This window comes from Clinocottus analis, unplaced genomic scaffold (genome assembly GCF_023055335.1).
Source record: "Clinocottus analis isolate CAN_PGR_092001 unplaced genomic scaffold, fCliAna1.0.p SCAF_2, whole genome shotgun sequence".
In the NCBI taxonomy this organism is placed as follows: Eukaryota; Metazoa; Chordata; class Actinopteri; order Perciformes; family Cottidae; genus Clinocottus; species Clinocottus analis.
Genome location: NW_027175931.1, coordinates 10979412 through 11005499, shown reverse-complemented (window position 1 = coordinate 11005499; position 26088 = coordinate 10979412). Strand labels below are relative to the sequence as shown.

At 41.9% G+C, this 26088-nt stretch overlaps 1 protein-coding gene across 1 annotated transcript in view; it reads left to right on the top strand.

Moving 5' to 3' along the window:
• grik4 (glutamate receptor, ionotropic, kainate 4) overlaps positions 1 to 25766 on the top strand; it is a 266801-nt gene extending 241035 nt beyond the window's left edge. Inside the window, exons 13-21 of the mRNA XM_068584583.1 lie at positions 2031 to 2234; positions 6014 to 6127; positions 14669 to 14778; positions 15964 to 16137; positions 16601 to 16766; positions 17949 to 18174; positions 18935 to 19063; positions 19209 to 19327; positions 20866 to 25766. Of these exons, the coding sequence (XP_068440684.1) occupies positions 2031 to 2234; positions 6014 to 6127; positions 14669 to 14778; positions 15964 to 16137; positions 16601 to 16766; positions 17949 to 18174; positions 18935 to 19063; positions 19209 to 19327; positions 20866 to 21255 (1632 nt within the window). The 3' untranslated portion in view covers positions 21256 to 25766. The remainder of the gene's footprint in view (positions 1 to 2030; positions 2235 to 6013; positions 6128 to 14668; positions 14779 to 15963; positions 16138 to 16600; positions 16767 to 17948; positions 18175 to 18934; positions 19064 to 19208; positions 19328 to 20865) is intronic.
• Positions 25767 to 26088: the final 322 nt, after the last annotated feature.

The following is a 26088-nucleotide window of genomic DNA, read 5'->3' as shown; positions in this document are numbered from 1 at the left end:
TTCTAGGAGTCAGGTTTGGGAATTAGTGAGTATTTACACTACTTTAAATGCAATGAATTAAAAATAAACTACACAGCCCCCTGTTTATTAATATGACAGAACATGTCACAGGTTATTGTTGCTGTATTGTTTGTGTCATCGCACTGTGAGCCTGGTTAGATAAACTTAATCCATATGCAGATTCTAGGTGCAGAGATGCGTAGACATAGTCGATTAGTCGTCATTGTGTTCTCAGCCTTATCACAGTGGAACAGGAGGTCGTGGTTTCTTCTGCCCAGTGATACGGCAAGAAAGAGGCTGCACAATCCTGTGTCAACGCAATCTGAACTCCACACCCCGACCTCTGCACGCAGCCACGGGTGGAACAAAGTGGTTGCTATGACAACATGGCAAGTCACAGTAACAGTTGTGCCGCCTGATGTGCAGCAAGTTCTGAAATGTTGCTGATTTCAGCGGAGGTACTATTTGTGTGGCTGTGCTGTGAGGCAAATCAATTGCCAGTCAATCAGCTACCACACAAATACTTATTTCCAGCTGTGGAGATGACAAAACAATTTTCACTTCTATTCCAGTCCCAAAAATACACAACACTGCTCACGCTTCACCCTTCGGAAAGCTGTCACAGTGGCTTTGAATGGCTTTCGCACATGACTGTGGTGAATTACACACCCTGCTGTTTGTATTGCTCTTGAACAAGCTCGGGGGTCCACAAAGATTTGTGAGCTGGTATAGATCTCGCACAAGCATGTAAACATGTTGGTAAAACACTTAAAGTTTCTATCAGCAAGCAACAATCAAAAAACTTTAGTTTACTTTTGATTTTTTTGATTTTAAAACTATGTCGGCACACGAAAATGCTTTGACCTGTTAATCACTGTTATCGGATGTCATGTCGCCAAAGTAAGTTAGTTTTTGCTGGATTCAGGAGCTGCACGGATAGACCAACAGTGAAGTGATACATTACGCCTTCTTTTTTGTGATGTCGTGGATCCCAAGAACACCAGTAGGACAGTTGCATTCTTTGAAAAACAGGGCTGTACGGGGGGCTCCAAAATATATCACTGCTGGGCTCCTTAAATCTTCCAACAACATCAACAAAATGACGAGAAAATACATGAAAATCCTGTTGAACAGAGAGTCGGTGTGTGTGTGTGTGTGTGTGTGTGTGTGTGTGTGTGTGTGTGTGTGTGTGTGTGTGTGTGTATGGTGATAGGGAAACTGATTTTGTTTCTTATCCACTTTTTGCTGCATATAACAGATTGGCACATGTCTGACTGCCCCTGATTTTAGTGTGTGGCTCTGCTTCAAATCCACAAATCAGTTTTCATTGAAGGCAGAAAACCTGGTGTGAACAATGACCTCCGAAGGGCATATGGGATGTTTGTACTGTTCTTCCTGACAGTAAAAAATTTAGTACAGTTCTGTAAAGCAATCATTAAACATTTAAGAGATACTCAAGCTGTTTAGTAGTACACTTACAAAAAGTTGTGGAGGAATTTTTAGAAAGAAGTTGAAGCAACAGAGTTTAAGATATTCTTACACTAGGCCTCATGGGTCAAACCTATGAATAATCCAGTATGAATTGTGTTTGCTGTGACTGTACAATATTCAATTTAATTCAGTTTATTTTATATAGTCCAAAATTACAAATACAAAATTTGCCACGGAGGGCTTTACAATCAGTATACATAACATCCCTGTCCCTGGACATCGGAGCGGGAAGAACTCCCCCAAATAAAGATAGTAAAAACCCTTTCACAGGGAAAAAAAGGAAGAAACGTGAGGGAGAGCAACAGAGGAGGATCCCTCTCTCTGGATGGACCGAAGCAATAGATGTCATGTGACTAGAATGGATAACGTAACGGAGTTACAGCACATTCAATGAATATGACAGAAATGATTCATATCATGAGTAATAGGCATGAACCACCATGGCATTATCTCGTCTTTGCTCCGTCCCGCTTTCTCACTCTATAGACAGTCATGTGGATGTACTGTCTCCGATATGCAAAACCATGTGTGTTTTTCAGGAGAATCCGTATGTGATGCTGCGGCAGAACCACCAAGAGCTGGAGGGGAATGATCGCTATGAAGGCTTCTGTGTGGACATGCTGAAGGAGCTGGCGGATATTCTCAAGTTCAAGTATCGTATACGGCTGGTGGGGGATGGACTGTACGGGGTTCCTGGAGCCAATGGAACATGGGCCGGCATGGTTGGAGAGCTCATATCAAGGGTAAAAAAAAACACACATGCACAGCCTGTTAACAAGCCCTACAACAATAAATCATGATTTGTATCGCATCATATACACACATAAGCTCTCCCGTGCCCAAAATACTTGCTTAAGGCGTTCACAAACACAAAAATGTATCATTCAGCTCTCACATAGTTCATAGCTTGCAGCTTTTCTTAAAGTCATACACACATTTTTCATTCAGCAGTTTTTTTCTTAAGCATTGTATTTTTCCAAAACAGCCACAGCTGGCTAGTGGCTTGTTCCCTGTCAGCTCCTTTCCTTAAGCCCTCTGAACTGACCTCAACAGACTTTCCTCCTGATCGGTCTATGGTATTGCTGTTAAATCTCTGAGTGAGGTGTTATACTCCTCCAGCTACACTGCATGTGGCTCTTAACAGGCAGATAAGGTTACATAATGCTCAGTTCACACTACATGACTTTAGCCCTTATACTCACTATCAATTTGCAGGTCCGCAACAACAATTATTGGGGGCTAAAAATGACGCCCTACCATGGGCTGGTCAGACAAAAACAAAAAAAAACTGTTGTGTTGGCCCAAAAGGCACGTTGGGCCATCGGGGTAATAGCTAGTATGCCAGATGGCCTGAGGCAAATCATTGTTGGCTTGGCGTTCACATATTGGCACCTGCACACAATGTGTGAACTGTTTATTAAAGATGCGAGTCAAAGCATCCCGAAGCATCCATTGCCTCTCACTGCTTATCCTGTTTATGATCATGGGGGCACTCAAATTGATCCCTGCTGACTTCTGGACAGATCACCAGACTATCACAGGACTGGTACATAGAGACAGACAACCATTCACGTCCACATTCACATCTACAGGCAACTTACGGCCATGACTTAACCTCTTTGGACTGTGGGAGAAAGCCGGAGATGAGAGCCCGCGCTGTCACAGCGAGAACATGCAAACTCCACACATAAAGGCCATCCAACCCAGGATCGAACCCAGACACCTCTTATTGTGAGGCGACAGTGCTAGCCACCACACCATCATGCAGCCTCATCTTAGATATGTACAATGCTAAATATCTAGAGCTAATTAGAGCACAAGAGGGATTATCTGTAACATTAGGAATGTAACTGTACATGTAGCATTTGCAACAGAGACCAAAGTTGTTGCACTTAGAGAAACAAATACTAAAGTCACATGGACATTTTTTAAACACGTGGGCCAACAACAAGATCAGCAATCAAGACGAAAATGAAAGTTCAGGCCTATTGCTTGTATAATTCACGCACGCTACTACATCAATTCCTGTGTCTCGCATGTGTTTCCATGACAAAACAGTCACATCTGGGTTCCTCTTGGCGAAAGAGCTTGTAGCGTGCGACCCCTTGTCGCCGGTTAGTCATGTAGTGTGAAAACCAAAAGGACTTTAAGACTCACGATTACAAGACAGCAAGTTGTGTAGTGTTAACAGTACATCGATCTGACAACTTCGTGTCGTATCAACTTGACTTAAGGGAGCTGAGGGAGGAGAGTGAACCGGGCATAAAGAATAGTGAGGAGGAAGGCTAGGGTGAGGAAGAGGAAAACAGGAATGAAGTAGAAAGTGATTGAGGCTCTCATAAGAGGCAATCTGTCTTAATGCTGTGGGCTAATGGAGGACAAAGCCATTATGTATGTAAAGGAAGGAGTGCCCGCTCTTGTTATTGTCACAGCCTGCCACCGCCCTCGTCCCCTGTAAATTGCCTGGAGTAGGCTGACCTTCAGAAGGGCTACGGTTAAAGTCAAGGCAATGGGCGGACAAAAAGTCGAGACACACTTGAGACACACTTGTCACGGGATTGGGGACATCTGAAGGGATGTTCCACAGTGGACAGAACGGATTGAGCTTGTTTGGATAAAGGCTTAGGAAGGGATGGAGAAGATGGCAGAGTACAAAAAGATTGTGAAAGAAAACAAAGGAAAAGCCCTGGCAGCGAGTTTAATGGATAAGCTGAAATATATAGTCCGTAGCAGCAAAGGAGGACAGCCTTAGATTATTCCGGACAACAGATACCTGTGTCCCTGCCAGTACCATTTAGACTGAACAATATTTCACTGTGAGGGTGATTAGTTTGAAGGGTGTCTGAGCCTGAGCTAACAATCAAACCCGACATGCCAGCAGGAATCCTGACTGTACTTAGACTAAAGTCTAAGTACAGTATGTCCTGGTTCCTTTATCCACTGTGCTGCAGTTTGAGAACAGAGGCATCTCCAAAGACTGAACTCTTAAAGTCAAATGCTACATCCTCGAGGGTAATGTTTAATTCATCCCTCACATTTGCAAGTTTTATTTTGTCTTTTTTTTTTTACTGGGTTACCCTGAAATGATTGAATACAAGTGAAAATGGGTATGATGCAATATTGAACAGCTAACATTACAGTGTGTTTTTTTTTTTCAGTTACTCTCGAAGGCAAAACAGCAGGCAGGCAAAGGAATCCAGTAATCAATATTAATATTCTATCGTCACATAAATATTTCAGAGGCTGTTACGACCGTGTGTTCATTTTTCAAAGGATCAGTGACTTCCTTTGTTGGAAATTGCCTGGATGGTCGTTCCCTGCGTGTGACTTCCTCCCGGCACTGGGAGCGGGCGATCAGATTTTCAAACAGCGGAGAGAGAAAAAAAGACAAGGCGGAGAGGCTGGGGACCGCTGATGATGGAAGGTCAAAGCCTGCGGGCTGAGGCGAGGGCAGCAGGAAACAGTAGGCTTCAGTGTGGAGTGTAGGCTAGGGCGAGGTTAAAGAGGTGGACATTTTGAAGTGTAACACACTAATTGGAGCACAGACGGAGCGGGGTTCGGGCTTTTTAGTTGAAGCTTTAAAGGTCTTCTGGTAGCATTTTTAAACTTGCTCAAAAGGTTAAAATAATTATAGAAAATTAACATATATGTTTGCATCGCATCAAAATGGATGTTGTAGCAAAAATGCTCTTTCATGCATGCCAGCTGCCGCTCTCCCTGTCTCTCTTTCCTGGAGATACAAACAGTGTTTTGTGGATTTTGAGTGGCGTCTGCAGTGCTGCAGCAAAACTCCTCTCTCCTCACTCTCATCCTCCCATTCCTCTCTGTCCCCCCAATCCTCTTAGTTCTCCTGCAGCAGACAAAGAGCAATGCGTTGCTGCTTTCACTCTTTGCTCCACGGGGAGATGAAAAATCCCTTGCAGTTGCACTTTGCTGGCCTGTATTATTAGCACGGAGCTGTCCAGTATTCAGTGTACATTGACCATTTCTATGTGTACGTGTGTGCGCGTGTGTCTATGTGTTTTGGGGTTTGTGTGTTTCGAAGTCTGACTTTCACCAGCTACTGCTTTGTCAAGTGATTTATCTTAACAGTGTTCCCTTGGCCAGACCAAATGGTTACCATCAGCTCTCTTGTGCCGTACACACACACACACACACACACACACACACACACACACACACACACACACACACACACACCCACATACACACACACCCACATACATACACACACACACACACACACACACACACACACACACACACACACACACACACACAGACACACACATCGTGCCAATGCTGAATTATCCTCACCACTGTTGGCAGACAAATAGGCTATAGGACACAAAAGGGCATTATTAGGGAATTAGCATCTCTCAGCCCACTTCTTATGCCATCCTTTTAAGTTTTCAAATTATTGGTTTTCTCATAAACTCATGTAACGTCCCCACAGCTATGTTCAGTATGCCTCCGGCAGTGTGTTCACATGATTTGATTGTATTCGCCCCGTGTGTTTCAGAAAGCTGACCTGGCAGTCGCAGGCCTCACCATCACAGCAGAGCGTGAAAAGGTCATTGACTTCTCCAAACCCTTCATGACCCTCGGCATCAGCATCATGTACCGTGTCCACCTGGTGAGTTACCAGCCCTCCAAACACACACGCACACTCTCTAACCGATCGAACTGGCTCTCATACAGCTTGCGGACGTACCACAGCAGGCTGTCAGCTTTGTCTAATGGCTGGAAAAGAACCACTCTCTCTTTTGGTCTGTTGAGTCTATCTCACACAGTCGGTCCAAATCCACAAACTCACTTCTTTTGCACTTCATCACCTCTTTTACCTCTTAGCTATTCCATTTCCCCTGCATCTGTGTGTTTTCAGGGCCATACCCTGCTCATCCTCTCCTTCAACCCTTAGTCCCGCTTTTTTGCTTCTTCTTCATCTTCCCAACATCCTTTCCCTGTTGTTCCTGGAGTATCAACTTTTAATGGTGTCCAGCTCTTTTCACTTCTCCTGTGTTTGCTGATTTCCTTCTTCTGTCGCTGTGGCCCCCCATACTTGCAGCACCAGATGGCATGTTTTACCGTGTGAACTTCCTGACGAATGTACCAGTTTCACAATTATTTTATGCTTGCCCTCTGCATGTGCTTGGCCCTCCTATTCACACACACCCAAGCCAGGCCAAGCCATGCTCGGAAGAGCAAGCCCATGCAAGAAACGTTGAAACAACAGCCGTGCAGGTGGAAATGAGCCAATGTTTGCAGAGTCACTGGTCCATTAATCATCAGCCCTCCCCAAAAACCCAAGGTGACACAGCGGAGCCCATGGCACTGGCCACGGTCTACACTTAGGTGATCTGACACAAGCATAGTTTCCCAGAGGGATATTTACTCACATTCCCTTTGGCTTGTGTCTGCCCTTCTTGTAAATCTCCCTCCTTCTCCTCTTGCCATGGTCTTCACAGCACTAATAGGTATCACAGTGAGAGACTCAATTGAGCACCAACTGTTGGGGAGAATCAATCGAAGCTCACAGCAAGTAAAGTGGTAAATGGCCTGCTGGGTAGCGTATCACCTCGGAAGTGGGCAGCAGGCGGGCAGGTCACAGCATGAGGAGGGGATATGAAACTGATGTCCCGCGGGCTGAACCACAAAGTCACAGGGTTGAATTAGTGTAGACTTGACCCAGTTGATGCCAAATTCCAGAGGAAGTAAAGATATTAATAAGAAGGAATTGAATAAAGCAGTATTATATAGATAAAGCACTGCTGTGTGGAGTTTCTGGAAAGAGAGAGAAGCACAAGACAGAAGGGGGAAATTAAGACAGGTGTCCCGTCTCAGTCTGTCTCTGTCCCACCATCATTTTCTCATGCTCTCCTCACTCCCCTTTACAGCTTGGCGTTTTCTCAGATCTCACTCAGAGCGGTCCCTCGGCATGCCTCTAAAATTCAATATTTGAATTTCTGTGACTGCACTTGTTTAGTTCTAATCCAATTACTATTGATCTGAGCCACAGTGGTTTCTACAAGGGGGTTTGCTGCTTATTTCAAACTTTAAATGAAAACTTTAGTTTAATCAATAAGAACGATGAATGCAATAAAATAAAGGTGCTGGTTGAGTATTAATTACTGTCAGACAATCTGCCATTCCATCTCTCCTCTTAGTTTGTACGTATCTCTCTCTATCTCTCTCTCTCTTTCTCTCTATCTCTCTCTTTCCCCTTTCACCCCTCTCTCCCTCTCAAGCTCACTGGTTTTATGTCTCGGCACAGCCATTATGTTTTTATTTTGTTTGTCTGGCATCCATCCTATTTTGTGAACAAAATATCTCAGGAATGCCTGGAGGGAATTTATTCAAAATTGGCACAAAGGTCCACTTGGACTCATTGATGAACTGATATGAATTTGGTCTACAAATGTCAAGGTCACTGGGACCTCACAATACACATTTTTGGCTCCAACTCAAGAATTGATATGCCAAAAAGGACTATCTCACAAATATGTCCAAAATAATGAAGTGATGACATTTTGGAGAGGAATCGATGTCTACTGCTGGTTGGCGGAGGCATACAACTGCGAGGCTGTACTAGTTCTCTTTCATTTTGCATCTTTTTTGTAGTGTTGCGCATGTTTCCATTTTGCACCAGTCAATATGGACCTTTTTTTTAAAATTAAAAATATATTAAAAGGTACAATCTTGTTTTGTCGAAATTACTCACGTGCATTACAAAGCTATCTCAAATTGTTTCCTAAACATAACTGCCTTTAAGCACCATTCAGACCAAATTCATTTTCTGTATTAAACAACTGAAGCCTGGACTGAAACTCTGATTCCTCCACTCAAAAAGCTGTCAATTGTCATAGTTTATTTTTCCATGTGGCATTTAGAACAAGAGCCAAGAACACTTAATTACCAGTCACATGGTTATCATTTTTTTTGTCTGTGCTTTTATATTACACAAAAAGATCTGATATTCGGAAGAGATGCCTGTTGTCGTGTATACTCACTCTGTTGTATGTTGTCTGGGGCACCACATTCAAATAAAAAAAATAGGAACAAATTTCAGACAGCTTGCAGCGTGTCTGCAGAAAACAATCTCTACCTGTCTGGGTTCTCCAGCTGGCTTGCCTGACTATCTTGTTGCTGGTTATAGGTTTGTAGGTATGTACTATAGACATGTGGTGCTGTGACATATGGTTTGAGGCCATATAAATAGCCCATATAAATAAATTAGATTTGCTTTTACACACAAATCAAAAAGCTTAACTTCACCTCAGCAGCCAGTACAATATGTGAAATGGGCCACAGAGTTAATAACCCAGACATGACCTAGAGCTCCTGTCAACCTCTTAAAACCTCATAAAAACCGTCCCTCCCATTGCATTCATCATCTGGAGAACAAAGAGCCATTCGCTGTAACCGAAGACCCCAACACTCCGAGGTACGTTATATCTGTGCTCGTTCCATCAAGTAAACACTTCCTTAATTTTCGGGACAGTGCGGCAAAGTAAGCTCATTGTGCTTACGAGAGAATCAGAGAGCAGCACTTAGTTAGACATCGCAGCTAATTAGGAGCGAGTGGAAGCTGTGTCAGATTCAGCAGCAGCCCTGAGGGTAGAGCGGAGCACACGGAGCTTTATTGACTCTTTGACCTCAGACACAATTACACACATATATATCCACACAAACACACACACACACACACACACACACACACACACACACACACACACACACATCTTTCCATTGTAATGCATGTACAAAACACACAAAGTCAGACAAGATTCCTGTAGACAGCAGGATGTTGTTATGAATATGACCCCTTGACCTCTGCCAAATCAGCTGTTCTCTGTAGATGGCACCTCCGGCTATCTCAACAACATTAACAACTGATGGCGTCGGGTCTGACACAAAAAGAAAGGCACACACTATCAAACAGCTCAGAAAAAAAGACAGAAGGTGGAGAGGCAGAGCGAGGGAAAGGCAGAAAACAAAAGAGAATTAGTAAGAAACGGGCAGAAAGAGAAGCAAGGGGAGCGGAGAGAAGAAGAGCAAGAGTTGAAATGACAATGGGAAGTCTCTTTCAGTGAGTCGGTATTCAGGCAGCCTCAGGGGGCAACCGTGTGGTATGAATACCAAAAGGCAGGATGACTAGCTGAAATCCTTGACTGGATAACCTCACCAGCTCCTTCAGCCCTGGCATGCGATCCCATGGGAGGGGGTGCATAGAAGGAGGGACAGTGGGATGTTGAGACAGAACAAGGGCAGTGCAAGGTAACAATGAATGAGGGCTTCATCTGCATGTTAAGAGGAGAGAGGGATATAAACATACTATAATAGGCAGCCATTCCTCGCTATTCTATTTGTTGGGATGTACTCATAAAACAGGTCGTAAAGGATGCGTTGCCCTCTGCACCACGTCTGCATTCGCTTCCGTCCTTTGATTTGCCTTACGCCCTCTTATCATCTTAACGTGACAATAAACCTTTATAAAATGATTCCCCGGTCTCGAATAAAAATAACTTACACACAGCAGCAAATGTTTATCCATGAAGAGCGAGAACAGCCTTTGGCTATAATTCATACTCATATACACACACGTGGTGCTTGTTCTACTCCCTTTATTGCTTATTGTTTACTTTTGATATCTTAATTGTGAATTTTCAATGGCAGTATGTTTTGTTTGTTTGGTGATTAAGTCATACATCCTAGATTAACTACCAGATTAGCCATGGTTGCTGTGTTTTCCTCAGACAGACGTCAGCTACCTGCTGCCTCTGTGTTTAGCATTGGTGCTCTCTACGCACTCTGTTGCCCAAGCACGTACTCTATCTGCCCTGCTGCAGATGACTGACAGCGAAGACAGCCGCTGACAAGCTTTGAAATACAAGCACACACAAACACGTCAGCTTCTGACAGTCTGTCTTGCACACAGACTCACCTTCCAAAATAAAGAGAGAGAGCAGACCACCTATATTAGCTGTTTAAACTATAATCCTCAGACATATGGATGGACTGGGAGGTATCTGTAATTTCGTAAATAGCTCTCTTAAATCAATTTATCACTGATAACCTATGACTTACTAAATACACTTAATATTTGCATCCATAAATTATGAATAACTGTGCTAACATCAGTGATACTGATCCCTCAGTTGTAGAGATGAATCAATGGTAAATATCTGTGAAGGACAGATGCACCTGAGACATCTTAGAGGCTTTCCGAGCCAACGTTATCGGGCAGTCGGCGGATTTGGTTTACTTGGGACCTTGACCTCTAAATGCTGGCCTCTGTTCCTCCTCGACTCCTCTGCCCTTGTTCCTCAATCACTTGATCCCAAAATCAAAGACCCACAACCTTGAAGGTGTTTAGGAGAGAGGTGTTCGTTTTGAGTCGTTAGTCATGCGAGTCTTTAGTCTCTCACTAGTTATGCGAGTGGAACTAAAGTCAACATTAGCGATGCTCTTTTCCTAAACCTAACAAAGTGGTTTTGTTGCCTAGTTGACGAGTTGGGAGTGAGTACTTGGCATGGACTCCCTCCTTGTCACACAGTGTTTCATAATTTCTTTAAATAACAAGAAACTGGAGTCTGTCAGCCTGTTTTATGTGCCACCTCCAAACCTTTGATAAAACAATCTCCCCCTAGTGGGGGCAGACTGAGCTATTGTTGTATAAAACTTTAAAGCATAGCTCGTTTTATGAAGAAAAAAAACACTGTAAGTAATATACACGTGAAATATATGATATCGTAAAACAGAAAATTAAAAGGCCACAAATGTGCACAAATTTTGGAGACCTCGTCTGAACTTTCTCTATACGAAACCCTCTCTAGCTTTGTTCTGCTTCACTTTATCAAAGTCAACCTTTGCAGAGAGAATGTTCACATATTGTTCTATGATTTGGGAGACCGTTAGACCTTACAGCTGCATCATTATAAAATAAATGAATAATTATTATCCTAAAATTATCCTTATATTGTTGTGTCATCTGTGACATCTTCATTTCCTCTTAACCAGTAACATAGAGACAGACATGTACACATCTGAACAAAATCTCACATGTGTACATTGTATTATAAACAAAATTATTTAAATAGCCCTAGTGGTTGCAAAGATACACCCTTTTTAGTTTGGGTATTGCAATTTTTGAGGAAAAGGCTCTAAAAATAGGTTGGTGTTTTATTTAAACAAGGATTCAGTTGTGCACTTACTGTACTGCAATTTAGAAATTTGTGGGGAAAGCCAATTTAAACCTGCCTACTCTCCCCAGTAAAGTAGCCTCCCAGAGGTTGCGAGGGAGGCGAAAGGACCCCAGGGTCTAATGCTTGTCTTTTTGCCATGTCCTAGCACTATTTTCCAAGCTACTGCAAGTAGCTGTCATCAGCTCTGGCTGTCATGTCTCTTCATAGGGAAGTATAGGTGGGATTTAATTCAGCCCTCAAGAAGAGCGCAGGGCTTCAAAGCAAATTTGACATAGTGGCCATACCGTGCAATGACGCCAATGATGGAGCCCGACATTTTTTTCCCCGTTGACTTACATTGGGAAAGAGACGTTTGTAACTTAATTTATTTTCTTTTGTTGTTGAAGTAAATCAACTTGAACACTTGAACAGCCCTTGTTTGAATAATTAGGTCCTCAAAGTTGTAAAATGCACAAGAGTTATTTTCTGTCCTCCGTTCCTGTGAACGAACTGGAGAACCAGACTGGACTGAGTGTTAGGAGATGGGATTACAGAAAACGCCAGTGTGCATGCTCTATGGACTACATAATGTAGACTATCCAGGTAATTATATCTTAAATCTATACTCTGAAGTCTGACGTTTTTATCTTCACGCGCCACTGAACAACTTTCATAGGAATTGACGATGCGCCGCCTTGGACGCCGTATCCAGTTCTCTTTACACATCCATGGGTTTACTTTTTTGCTTTTTTTTAAGTTATTCAGTGGATGAAATTAGGCCCAGAACTAGGGGTGAAGTTAGACTTCAAGGATCCTACAATGTTTCTAAAATGGAAAATAAATGTTTTTAGGGAAACTATCCTGACACATTGTGGATACATCCAAACTTATTTTTAAAGCATTTTGTGCAGTCCCCAATTTATCTAAATGTCTGAGTGCTCATTAGTGTGCCTCTTGCAGCATCAACATGGATAATTTCCCTTTCAACTCCTGAAAACTTGGTGTGTGTTTAAGCACATATATTATAATATACCACAAGTATTTTTCCTGTTGTCCTTTTGTATGTATTTCTCTCTTTCTACCCTTCTCTCAGTCTCTATTTCTTATTTGCTCTTCTGCACCTTCACATCTCCACTAACCGCGTCCCTGCGGATCTATTCATTTTAATAATAGCACCTTGGTGGGAGCTTAAAGTTGTGGACACACGGGGCAAGCATTTAACAAAAACGCTGGCTCAGCATGCACCAAACTGGACCAGGAAACAGGAGGACTCATGTCAGCACATACTGCTGTTACCTCAATAATGCCAGTGGCAACAAGCGGCAGCTTGGCAGTTATACTCATGTTACTACTACTTCTGAATAGGCCATTGCGTGTTTCACCACTCCACTATTCTGTTTTGAAACAGCTGTCATCATCATCATCATCATCATCATCATCATAAGCATACGCATTACACTCTATAGATAGACAGACGGACATTAAGACCGGCAGGCTGATTTGAATCATGCAAAAAAGATTACACTGAATCTCCCTCTCCTATCCTGCTTTCTGCACCACTCCTGTTTTACTCAGTGAGGCTAATATGGAAGCGATTACAGACACATTAATACCTTTTCTTCTCTGCATAAGTCTAAATGGGTGTTACTTTATCATAACAAATGCCCTTCAAAATAGGTTTGCCCTATAGCTACAAATTTAATTTTGGAGGTCCTAAGAAACGTATGGCATGTGTCTCCTTGTAGCACCTAATTGGGTATTTTTGCATAAAGTAATTTAGGTTCAGGTGCTCCACAGTGCTGCTCGTCGACAGAAATGGAAGCTAATGAACTTCTACTCTCATAACAACCCTTGGACCGTTGGATGTTTGATCACCTCACTTAACTGTGTGTTGCTGAATGGCTATTCACTTGCTATGTTTGGTCAGCTAGACTATAGGCTAAACATGCACATAAGAAATATGAGCATGCAATAAATGCACACGACCACAAGTTATTTGTTTCATTTAGAGGACAATAGCTGTTGCTGCTGGAAATCAGGAATTATCCCCTATACTCCCATTGGCCTGCTGGCTGCCAACCCTATCTTAGCCACTTTGTCTCCTCCTCCAATGGTTACCAATCAAAACCAATACATACCAGCCCATAGCTGCTTCAGCATATCTGTACAAGTCAAAGCTATTAATCTCTTTCCTTTTTTTCTCCAAGCTGAGACGCCATATGCTCCCAGTCATACATAAAGTCAAAAGGTCACAGAGATGAATTTTTATTTAATGTAGCTGTAATGGTTTACATAATGCAAAGTGCAAAGGATGACTGTTATGACCTCTGATGGTTCTCTGATGATTTGACCTAATACTGCATCAGATATCGTTTCACATTAAAGCATATACTTTATACCAATTAATAGAAAAACAGTTAGAACATAGTTAGTTGATTCAGTTTGTTTTTTCAGTGCCAGGATCCAGGAAATTATACCTCTTATCTGTGTTGTATAAATATGCAGCCCGTGCCATTCTGTTGACAATTCATGGGAGACTGAGTTTGTGCTTTCATACAATGTTGATCTGAATGTTTACATGCAAATGAGATTCATATAATTATATTGTTATCAGTTCAGGACAGGGAAATCTGGGCTTATCATTCCAAAATGCCTTTATTTACTGTCCCAGTGACCTTTTTCCACTTTGGCTAATTGCACAAGTGGCAGTAAATGTTGTTTAAAACAGATCAAATTGAGCCTGGGGCAAAATGATCAACACTGGAATTGCTTACTTTGTAGGGAGATGATAGAGATGTAGATGTGTGTTGGTTTTCGCATGCTAATTGGTTAATCTTAACCTTTGCAATTCCGCATTTAACCTCTTGTTTAGCGAAAGCCCTTGTTGTGTGGCACGTCTGAATTGAATATGGGATCAAAGTGGTCGCATCCTTTGCAGGCTGTAATGATTTAAACCATTAAACTGAATGTTGTTGTGTGTCTGTGTGTTTCAGGGACGAAGGCCAGGTTACTTCTCCTTCCTGGATCCCTTCTCCCCTGGTGTTTGGCTCTTCATGCTTCTGGCCTATTTAGCTGTCAGCTGCATTCTCTTTCTGGTGGCCAGGTAAAGAGAGAGAGAGAGAGAGAGAGAAAGAGAGAGAGAGAGAGAGAGAGAGAGAGAGAGAGAGAGAGAGAGAGAGAGAGAGAGAGAGAGAGCTGAACCACAAAAAGTTAGTTTCGGGTTGTACAGAGGAGGAAACAGGTGTTTGTTCTCTTGCCTTTCTTCAGTCTCTATCTATCTAGTCTATCATCCACATCCTGGTAAAAAAAAAAAAAAAGAAATGTTCTCGCCCCAGTGGTGCGTCCCCAGCGTCATACTGGCCCCTGCTGGTCAGGGAGGGAACTCTTATTAAATTGCAATGTTAAAAAGAAACTTTATTTAAAAAAATGCAAATTGATTTCTTATGTAACACCTACTGGAATCAAATTAGCCCTGCACAGACAGGTAGATGTATTACTTGTAGGAAGAGTGTTCAGTGGGTGGTTAACTGTAATTAAATTGAGTTATGTGATCATAACAATTTATTCAATTATCTACTTTTTGATGTTGCTGACCTTTGCTGAGAAATGTATTTTCTCTGCAATCATAAGATGCATTAAGTTGTCTTTATCTGTAATTGTAATGTCCACAATTAGATATATTTTTAATGCAATGCATTCCAATCCAAAGTCCCTTTTCTTTGCAAAAAGTACATTTCCACTCGACAAATCAAGTGTGTATCTCCCAAAGTTGGTTGAACAGGAAGAATGATTACGGAAACTCATGTTCTTTCAATGTACATATGAACATTTGAATGTTGTATTATGGCTATATTAGACTTTGAAAAATCCCTAAATGCTTAATTTTCCTGTGTAATTGTTTAGTTAATTTTCGCAGATCAGAAGCAGATTACGTCTTAGTTTTAAGACAGACACTGTTGCATACAACACAGTTGTCTGATAACTTTAGGTTCAAGCAGCACCATTTGAACATACCAATTATTTTGCTGTGTTGGTATTACCTTCACCAGCACACAGTGAATGAAAAGCAGGTTGCTTCTCTCCAGAGAGTCGCAGTGACTTTGTGCTCAGTTGACTGTTAGTTGTTTAGCTCTGTGTCTGTCTGTCCCTTTCTTTCTCCATCCGGCTGCTCCCCTCTTGAGTTTTGCTCTCGTCTGAAAACTTAATACAACTTTGTGTTACGCCGTTGTTTGCTGTATTCTTTCTACGACTCTCTGTGATGTCTAACCCCACTGTCTCGTTTCTCCAGATTGACTCCTTATGAGTGGTACAACCCCCACCCGTGTCTTAAGGGTCGCTGTAACCTGCTCATTAACCAGTACTCATTGGGCAACAGTTTCTGGTTTCCTGTCGGAGGCTTCATGCAGCAAGGATCCACCATTGCTCCAAGAGCTCTGTCAACACGTTGTGTCAGCGGAGTATGGTCAGTATTGGCGACAGAGACACACAAACATTAGTGCATCTCCATGTTTTCTACTTTCAAATGCACTGAGGTACACAACCATTCAACTCTGTTCTGTATTAATGTTGTGCATATTGATCCATCATGGATTGCATTCTATCTTTATTGTAAACTTGAAGCCTCATTCCAGATTTCCTGGACACCAGTTTTCAAGATGAGACAACGATTTGTGCATATGCATATCCGTGCATGCCTGTCATTGCAACTAAAACATCACTTCCTTTTATTCAAACCGAGCATTGTTACCTTCTTCACCCATGCACGCATCCACCCTGTCAACGACTGAAAATCCTGCAAGGTTTTCATTTCTCAGGCGCGCAGATATTTTTATCCTGCCACTTTCACCCAGACAATCCATCTTCATACACCAGCTTTACCATTTGCATACTTTTAAAGGTTCTTGTCTGCTGCCTTTTCTCCACAGGTGGGCCTTCACATTAATCATCATCTCATCCTACACTGCTAACCTGGCTGCCTTCCTCACAGTCCAGAGGATGGAGGTGCCGATAGAGTCAGTAGACGACCTGGCAGATCAGACAGCGATAGAGTATGGCACCATGCACGGAGGATCCACAATGACCTTCTTCCAGGTCAGAGGTTACTCATGTCATTGCATATAATTGCTTGGTTATTCACAGCCACACATGTGGCCAGAGACTCAAGAGCCTGCAGTGATCAGTGGGCCATCAGTGATGTTATTCTCCTCATCACCCTCTTGTCCTTGCTGCCTTTTTCCACCAACCAACAGTTTTATCTCTCTTCTGTCTGATCCTTGACACACATATTCAATATTCTTATCTTCAGGGAGATGGGGAAGACACTGTCTCTACGAGAGACACACTGTATCCTCTGTCTTCTTCTCAAGATTTGACCTCAGAGTGAGGCTGGACTGGGACAAAATGTCTGCCCTGGCTTTTTGGCCCAGATCAGCCCACCAACATCGATCACACACCACCCATCCGCGCTCGTCCCTGAATGGCCAGGCCAGAGCAAGCGTTACTCTCTCGAAAAACACTAAAGCTGTGTAATAAGTATCAAGGAATCGAGGAAGATCAGATGGTGTAAACATTATGAATAGTATACTCCACTGGGATGAACAGGGTTTTCCAGGATATTGAGTAGCTAGCCAGTGGGAAAAAGTATAGCCACCTACAGGGGTCCAAAGGCTATTTGTCAAACACTGAGGAAAAATTCTCCACTCGGCAGGATATAACCTCTCAGCTCATAGCGCAAAAGACATATTCATATAGAGTGTATAGGGTCAGGACTGATACAATCCAATTGGCACGTCCCTCTGTCATCATCACCAGCCTTGTGTCAATTTAGACAAGAGAGCCTGGTCTGCCAGATGGCCAGTTCAGGCTGGCCTCAGAGAGAGGGAGGAAAAGAATGAAGGACAGGGTAAGTAACAGAGTAAGAGTGGATAGCAGGGAGAAGGCTAGTGAAGGATGATGTGGAGGGAAGAGATTCATTAGCATCGTCTTTTTTTGTGCTTTCACGTCCAATGGACCTTGAATTGCTCAAAGAAGACAGGTCAAGAGTGAAAGTGAAGATTGTATTTGAAACTTTGAAGCTATTTAAAAGATCTGCTAAAGAAAACACCTTCACATTTTACTGCAGCAAACCTTTTGAATAAATCCATCAGTCAAGAAAATGAAAAAGATTGACAGATGAAAACCAATCTCTACCTCTGCAAAACTGAGAAATTATGTATCTGTGACTGATAAACTGAATGTGGCTGTTTCTCTTGATTGTGTCCCGCCGCTCTGCAGAACTCTCGCTACCAGACCTACCAGCGTATGTGGAACTTCATGCACTCAAAGCAGCCCAGTGTGTTTGTAAAGAGCACGGAGGAGGGCATCGCCCGTGTCCTCAACTCCAATTATGCTTACTTGCTAGAGAGCACCATGAATGAGTACTACCGCCAGAGGAACTGCAACCTGACTCAGATTGGAGGGCTGCTCGACACCAAGGGATACGGCATCGGTATGCCGCCCGGTGAGTGACGCAGAAGATATGTATTGGGGGAAAAAAATAATCCAAAGTAAGAGGAGAGAAAATGAGAAGACTAAGAGAAGAACAGGGGGAAAAGAAGTTCAGTGTAAAGCACAGCTGATGGTTTGTTGAGATACACTGAAACTGAGAAGGGCTCATGGAGTGCAGGGCCATTAGTTGAAGGATACATCACAAGCATTACATTGGAAAGTTAGATGAGAAAGCCTCAGCAATGCTGAACCATTAACCGTGATGGGAGAGTGAGGATAATAGTAAAAGAATTTGAAATATTGTTTCTTTAGATTGTGGAACTGTTGCTGTACGACTCACATGCTGCTCTGAGAGTATAAACACAGAGTTTACTTCCACTTTGATCTCAAGGCACACCTTGAAGTAAACAAGATTAATTTAAATTCCTTAAATCTTGGGGTAGATAAACCCAGTCTTTAGCCGCTGACCTTCTGTACCGCATACTGTGATGTGATCGTTAGAACTTCAAGTAAACCCTTTAATCTCTTATTTGAAATCAGATTTTTTTTTGATGAAACAAGGTGTTTTCAAATGGAGTGACATGATTTCACATTCACCTCAGCAAATCAGTAAAAAAAGACAAGACAATTGTATTTGATTTAACAACGTGAGCGTGTTTGGACTGCAAAAGAGAGATTTCTCTATCTGAAGGTTCAGTTTGAGGTTGGAATACCTTGTCGGGAGTTGTTTTTGCAGTGTGCAGCTTTGAGCTCTTCCCCTTTATTCCCTTCAGGGTCAGTGTACCGTGATGAGTTTGACCTGGCCATCCTCAAAATGCAGGAGGACAATCGTTTGGAGATCCTCAAGAGGAAGTGGTGGGATGGTGGCAAGTGTCCAAAGGAAGAGGACCACCGTGCCAAAGGTTTGTCACCGGTTAATCCTCATCTGCTTGTTCTTCAGCTCCACTTCAGTTTGTCAGACTGTCATTTATGGAAGAAAATATCTGTTTCTTGGCCTCCCTTTTCTCGTCATTTCTCATTTCTGCTGCCATATTCTGTTGTTACCAGGTCTGGGCATGGAGAACATCGGCGGTATCTTTGTGGTGCTGGTGTGTGGCCTGCTGGTGGCTATCTTCATGGCAGTGCTGGAGTTTGTCTGGATGTTAAGACAGGCACCAGGAAATGAGGTGAGAGAGGGCTATCTAACCTGCATCTGCTTTGTCTCCCTCTCCCCTCCCTGGTACCTTCCTCCTCGGGGAGCTGCTAGGCTTTCCTACAGTGCACAGCTTTGACAGGAAGTGTAGTAAGCGTCTTTGTCTTCCTCTGGGCACGTCTTCACTTGACACCCAACCTTCCTCCGTCTAGCCGGACACCAGCACAAAACCAAAAATATACCTCACGTACTCAGATTACATACAGTACATATATGGATTATTTTCTATTTATAGCAGTAGAAGACTCAAATATATATTTCATAGAATATCATACGTAATACAGAATATTGGATGTAAAGCAATCTTATTGGTAGTAAATACATGGTTATGAGAGAGTTTACTCATAAAACAATATTGTGGTTGTTGTCTTTTAGCCTTAATCCAATCATCTTTTTCCATAAAAGATGATTGGCATTGTATGCACATCTTTTCTCAAAATCCAATTTTCAGACACCAGATCAATAATTCCATCAAAGGCTGAACGCTAGTTGTGACCATCAGCCAGATGTTGAAAGTAGCAGGAAAGATCTGCTTTTAAATTAAAGATTTCTAGTTTTTAATTTTTCAAAAGGTATTTTTCACTGTAAAGGTCACATATATATATATATATATATATATATATATATATATATATATATATATATATATATATATATATATATATATATATATATATATATATGAGGAGTGTGTTCAGTCTAGTCCCCAGAACTCCTTGGAGAGGCATTCTCACCCAGACAAAAAGGCCATTTTAACTTTTCAGAAAATTCAGTTCTGGTAGTGAAGTAGCTCTGTCAAGCTATTCTTGAGGCGGTGACACTTTCACTAAGAAATTGTTGAGTAGATAAAGATGTGCATGCAATGTTAAAATTATTTTTGATGTGATTCCTTGAAAGAACCTCATAATTGTCTTTTCAAATGGACTCCACGCTGTGATTCAATTCAATAAACATTCAGAATGTGAAAGTCAAAAAACTCATGTGATTTCTTCTTTTTTGAGAAGCATAGATTTATTGGACTTTATTGGACTAACTTGGAAACCTTGTGTGGATGTGTGTTTGTATAAATATGTGTGTGTGTGTGTGTGTGCGTGCATGCATGGAGGTTTACACCTGTGTGTGTCTGTATACATGCCTGTGTATATCTGTTTTGTCACTGTGCTCATGTGCAGTATGTGTGAATTAGTAACTAGTCTCTTGTATTATACACTTGAGTTGCAGAAGCATGTCTTTCTTTGTCATTATTTGAGTTTACATAGTGTAGATACCCAGTGATGGAGCACTCCATCATCAGACCAGGAGATAAAATGTGTGGGTGACGTGACTGTTTGTCCCAGATAATATACCAGATAATATACTGTACGTTTTTAGTGATGGTTGGTAAAGCGTCACCAGCCATCTCTCTGTCACTGTACACTGATTATGATAATATATATATATATGAAATATATATGTTGTGTGTCTGTGATCCCCTACTCCCCTACCTTTTTCTCCCTGTTTGCATGCTTGCAGCAGTCAGTGTGCGAGGAGATGCTGCGGGAGCTCCATGGGATCGTCACGTGTCGCGACAGCCTGCAGGTGAGGCGCAGGCGGTCGTCTTCGATGCTGCGGCCGCGACCTTTGCCCCTAGAGGAGCGGCGCGCAAGAGCTGCCGCCGTCAGCCTCAGCAACGGCAAGCTGTGCGGAGGCACCGGACTGCCTGAACCCCTTTCCCACAGACTGGCACAGGAGGCCGCACTGGTTGCGAGGGGATGTAGCCACATCCGCATTTGCCCCGAGTGCCGGCGCTTCCAGGGATTGAGGCTGCGTCCTGCAGGAGCCACTGGGGCCCTTCCTTCCCCCACACACAGTGAGGAGAGCATAGAGTGGGACAAGACCACAAATAGCAGTGAACCTGAATAACGCTCCGCGATTACAACAGGACTGACTTTCCCGACGTCCACCTCTCTACTTTCCAGGGATCAAAGATCACGTTGTATTTTAATTCAGCCATTTTTCAGCTTGATTTTACAGGGAAGGACGGTGCTGTGAACTTTGTTTGCCCTCGAGGCGAACGCTTGTAGTCAGTTTTGCAGTCTCCTTGGTTGATTTTTTCCTTGGTCTTAGGAGAAACTGATGGGTCTGTCTCGTTGTGGTCTGTCCCTTTGGCCCTCTGTACGAAGTCAAACAGGACGAACAAAAACTGCTATGGGGCATTTGTACTATGCAGTATTTTCAGTCATTCATCATGTGCTGTTTTTTTTTCCCTCCTTTTTAAATTATTTCTGTCCGCTGTTGGATTATCAGTACTGAATATTGTTATTCTATTGTTCTTAGGAGAAAAAAAAACTTTAAATAAGTTCCTTTTTTATCTGACAATTTACTGTATGAACGTATATTGCCTCTGAAGAGCTGCAAAGATGAATAGGTCAGGTCATCTTCAAATCCTTTTATTTTGAAAGTGCCAAAAACCATAAGTATTATCTTGTGGCGGAAGAAAGCACCACAGCCTTGAGAAAACAACAAACTCAAACGAACCTAAAAAAAACAAATAAACAGCGACACACAGACTTCTTTTATAGTAGTGATATTCTATTAAAACATGTTTTAACTGTTGGTATCTCTGAAAGACAGCGATGCATGTCCAGAGGTGTTTGAAGGTGCTCATGTGTGATTAGTTGCTAAAGTGGTTGCTGAGTAGCTGGAACAACGATTTTTCTGTTTTGAATACCTGCTTAAAAACATGATGGCTACTTACACGAAGATATCCATCATTTCCCTTCTTCCTCTCTGTATTGACATTACTTTCTCCTTCATCTGTCTTTACATTTTTGACACTATGACTATGTATTGTCTTATCAGCTGTCCTTTTTATGGTCTCTCACTCACAATATACACACAGTCTCCTGTGCAGTCTGTAAAAGCTTTGAGGCATATTCTATAACGATCCAGGTTTTACAAGGACAAGCCAGTGTACGTGATATCATCTCATATCAAGACCAACTGAAAACATTAAGACCCTGGTAAAGCAACATGTTTTATATCTGCAGTTGATTCAAATTATTTTCAAACGTCAGGGCAGTTAAACTTTTACTGAATGAGATGTTGAACACACCGCTTCGAGGAGTATTTCATTTGAGATCTGCCAAGATGTTCTCTGATATTTTCATCCTTACCACCATACGACCAAACTGTAAGTACATTAAACAGGTCTTTAGGAGTCAGGTGCCTAATGTCAACTGATAAAGAACACAACTCAAAGACTGACAACTCAGTATGGTTGTATTGATGGAAAGAATAGTTGTCTTTATTTGCATTATAACAACCATTCCTTCAGAAGTGAAACAACAAGAACAAACTACCAGCAACATGAGTCCAAGTTACTTTCTGCATAGACTGTTGACACACTATTTTCCCACTGAAACGACTGGTTTGAAGGTGAAACTGGGTGATAGCCTGACTGTTGCACAGTGGGAATTAATGGTCATCCACCTGTCTTCACTGCTTTTTGCCGATGTGTCTATCAGTTTAAATCTGCCCATCAGGTTTTGTCAGTAACAGTCCCTCAGAATTAAGCCACCAGTTTATTTGTGAATGTTGAATTGAAATGTCTGACACATTGACCATCCACCATGTTTTGTTTTGTTTTTCGTGTTTTGTTAATAGTTTACACCTCATTGATCTGACATGTCACTAAATCAAAATAGATAACAGAACCTTCACACAAATCCAAACCTCCAATCCCGTCTCTCTCTGCGACACATTAAAAGCCAACATACATCTAGTCTAATTCCTGAATGGTCCAGCGGCCCTAAATGGTACCATACAAAATTACTTCAAACTAACAAAAGAAAGAAGAAACTAGTAAAAATAAAAACTTGTTTCCCAAACTTCCATAAAAAAAAGAATACAACCCCTGAAAAGAAAAAAATCTGCCTGACATTTCAGCGTTCCCTTCACATTTGGATAAAAGACCACATAAGATATGAAAGAAAAAGGACTCAGAGTTTTTAGTTAATTAAGAGTTCTGTGCAACTGTGTGTTTCACAAATAAGTGGAATTTCAATTTAATTTTTTTTTCCTCACGTTTCTGGAAAGTGTCTCATGACTTCAGCTGGCATTTCGATTCGGGTCTGCAGTTAGTCTGAACTCCCACAAGAAAACATCGGTGTTTGAAACAGCATTGAATCTGCATGATTTGCCAGAGAAAAAAAAATGTGTGGGAGTCGCAGTGGCATTACGTCATCATCTGCTGAAGCACCAATAGTGCCAATCCCCGTAATCCTCAAGTAATTAACTATTAATGCTCCACAGATGGTGTGTAAATACAGTATGACTAACAGGGTTCCCAAGAAATAGTCCGAAGTGTTTTAATTACAGAAGTAACAAGTTGATTATATTCATAAAATGGAGAGGTACAGACCTCCTATGTATTATGTTTATATGGACACACATGAAATTCGGACACATATGGACACGGACACAGATTCTGTTAATTTATATATTTCTTTGTAAAATAACTTATTAAAGGCAAATTGCCAGGAAAATAGGAAAGAAAAAAAGACCAACATTTAATTTCCAATTTTGTAAAAGAAGTTTCTATCCATTTGCTGAATGTCACTAAGAAACTTAGAAGAGTACGAAGCCTCTCGCTGCACCCGATGCTAACTTCTTAAACACCAAAAACATTTACACAGCGGCTAAATCAAGCGTAGTTGGAATGAGATTGCCAATTACCTTGAAGGCCTAGAGAGCAGTGGAGTAAGAATTAAAACAAATCCCACTGAAACAGTGAGTGACCTTTGCTGGGAGACCACTGAGAGAGATGGCGAGGTTTGGCTGCTATAGTTTATATACTTTATTTTCTTATGTTGACATTTTTATTCCATTATAAATACATTTCCAAAAACAGCCTCTGTCCTGTTCGGTTCTGCTTTTTGTCTCTTCTTTACTTTGATGTATAGACCTTCTGAGCTGTTTAGACACAACATGCTAAATAGCATCTGAGTGCACTTTGTTTTTCTAGTTTAATATTCAAACAGGAGAAATATTCAGACAGTGCACTTGGTTTGTTGTGACATAATGAGAATGCAGGGAAGCAGTATGAGGATACGTGGGTTTCTAGCTGAGTAAACATGGCGATTGTTGAGTGAACCAGAAGAAGCTCATGCATCTACCTCTCATTTATCTCCCATAACCAAATTAACGTCTGCACATTTGTGAATTTGTTGAACAGCTGAGAATGTGCGTGGGTGGGAAGGCTAACGTGGGCTAATGAGTATCACAACTCAATCATGTGCCATGAGCATCCCCTCACCTGCCGTCCATCTATTAGTGATAGAGGATATTTATTTCTCTTCAGGACGGGGAGTGAACACAAACAGCAACCATGCATCTGCAGTTTCATCAAGGCTGCCACTCTCTCTCCCCTCCGAGTGCCTGTCTCACAATCTTTCTACTGCAGCATTAGAGATGACAAGGGTTTTTTTTTTCGGTGCGTCACCACCCTACATGCATATCCAAAGCACACACACCTCTTACATGAATGCCACGAGCGCATAAACACTCACCGCCACCTGTGCATGTGTCACTGCTGTGTCAAGTTTATTTCATCATGCTCGTTCGTGCTTCTCCTTCTGACGCTGGTGTTTAAGGTCCATAAATTCAGTGAATCTTTACCCACCACTGCCTGGCTGCTATTGGATTTATTGAGCTCATGATAAGCATTGAGTACCTGCAGAGTTTGTGTGCAAATCTAGTTCACTGCTCACGCTTAACAAGTCGTAGCACATGTCAATATCAATTGCCTTGTTGGTGATTGTTATTCTGCAAGTATTTAGGGATTATACTGAGTTTGATGCATTTATCCACGCTAGCAGCTCACATCCCATGCATTTGAAGAGTGACTTTCCCATCAGCAAGTTGCTTGTAAATAAATGTTTTTGCCATTTTGCTCAAATAATTAATACATTTCAAGCCTCGCAGAATATTTTGGTCTATAGCTCCAGGTCTATGGAGCGATACAATTGTTAAATGTATTCATCACATTTCTACTGCATCCTTTTGTCAAACTGTTTCTTTCTCCTCACAGATTTCCCAAGGTTAGCAACATATAGGGAAAGATAGGCCCAATAACAGCCACTACTGAGCACTGGATCTAAGGATACCGAAATAGAAAACATAACAGATCATCGGTGACGAGCTACTTCACAGTGAGACTGGTGCACATTTTGAAGTGAGAGCTTTCCCATTGATTTTCTGGCAATTAATTGAAGGCTTGTTGCTGTTGTGCTCGAATAAAAGGTACCAGTGAAAGAATGATCTCCAAGGTGAGATGTTGTCAAGGCTGTTATACAGCCTTTCGTTCGCTGACATTTGTTTTTGAACATATTGATCAAAACATCTTGGCATTGTTTGTCTTTCAGAGAAATAAAATGGAGCTTCATTTATTTTGTGTTTTGTTCCCTCACTATTCATTCCTGCTTTGATCGATGGCCCGCAGACGGGGAAGCATTCATTACCTTCTGTCTGTGTGTGCGTGTGCGTGTGTGTGTCGAATCATGCGAACACACTGCCGGAGGCATACTGAACATAGCTGTGAGGACGTAACATGGATTTATGACAAAACCAATGATTTCAAAACTTGAAAGGATGGCATAAGAAGTGGGTTACGAGATACTAATTCCCTAATAATGCCCGTTTGGTATCCCATTGCCTATTAGTCCGCCAACAGCACTATCTGTGGTGAGGATAATT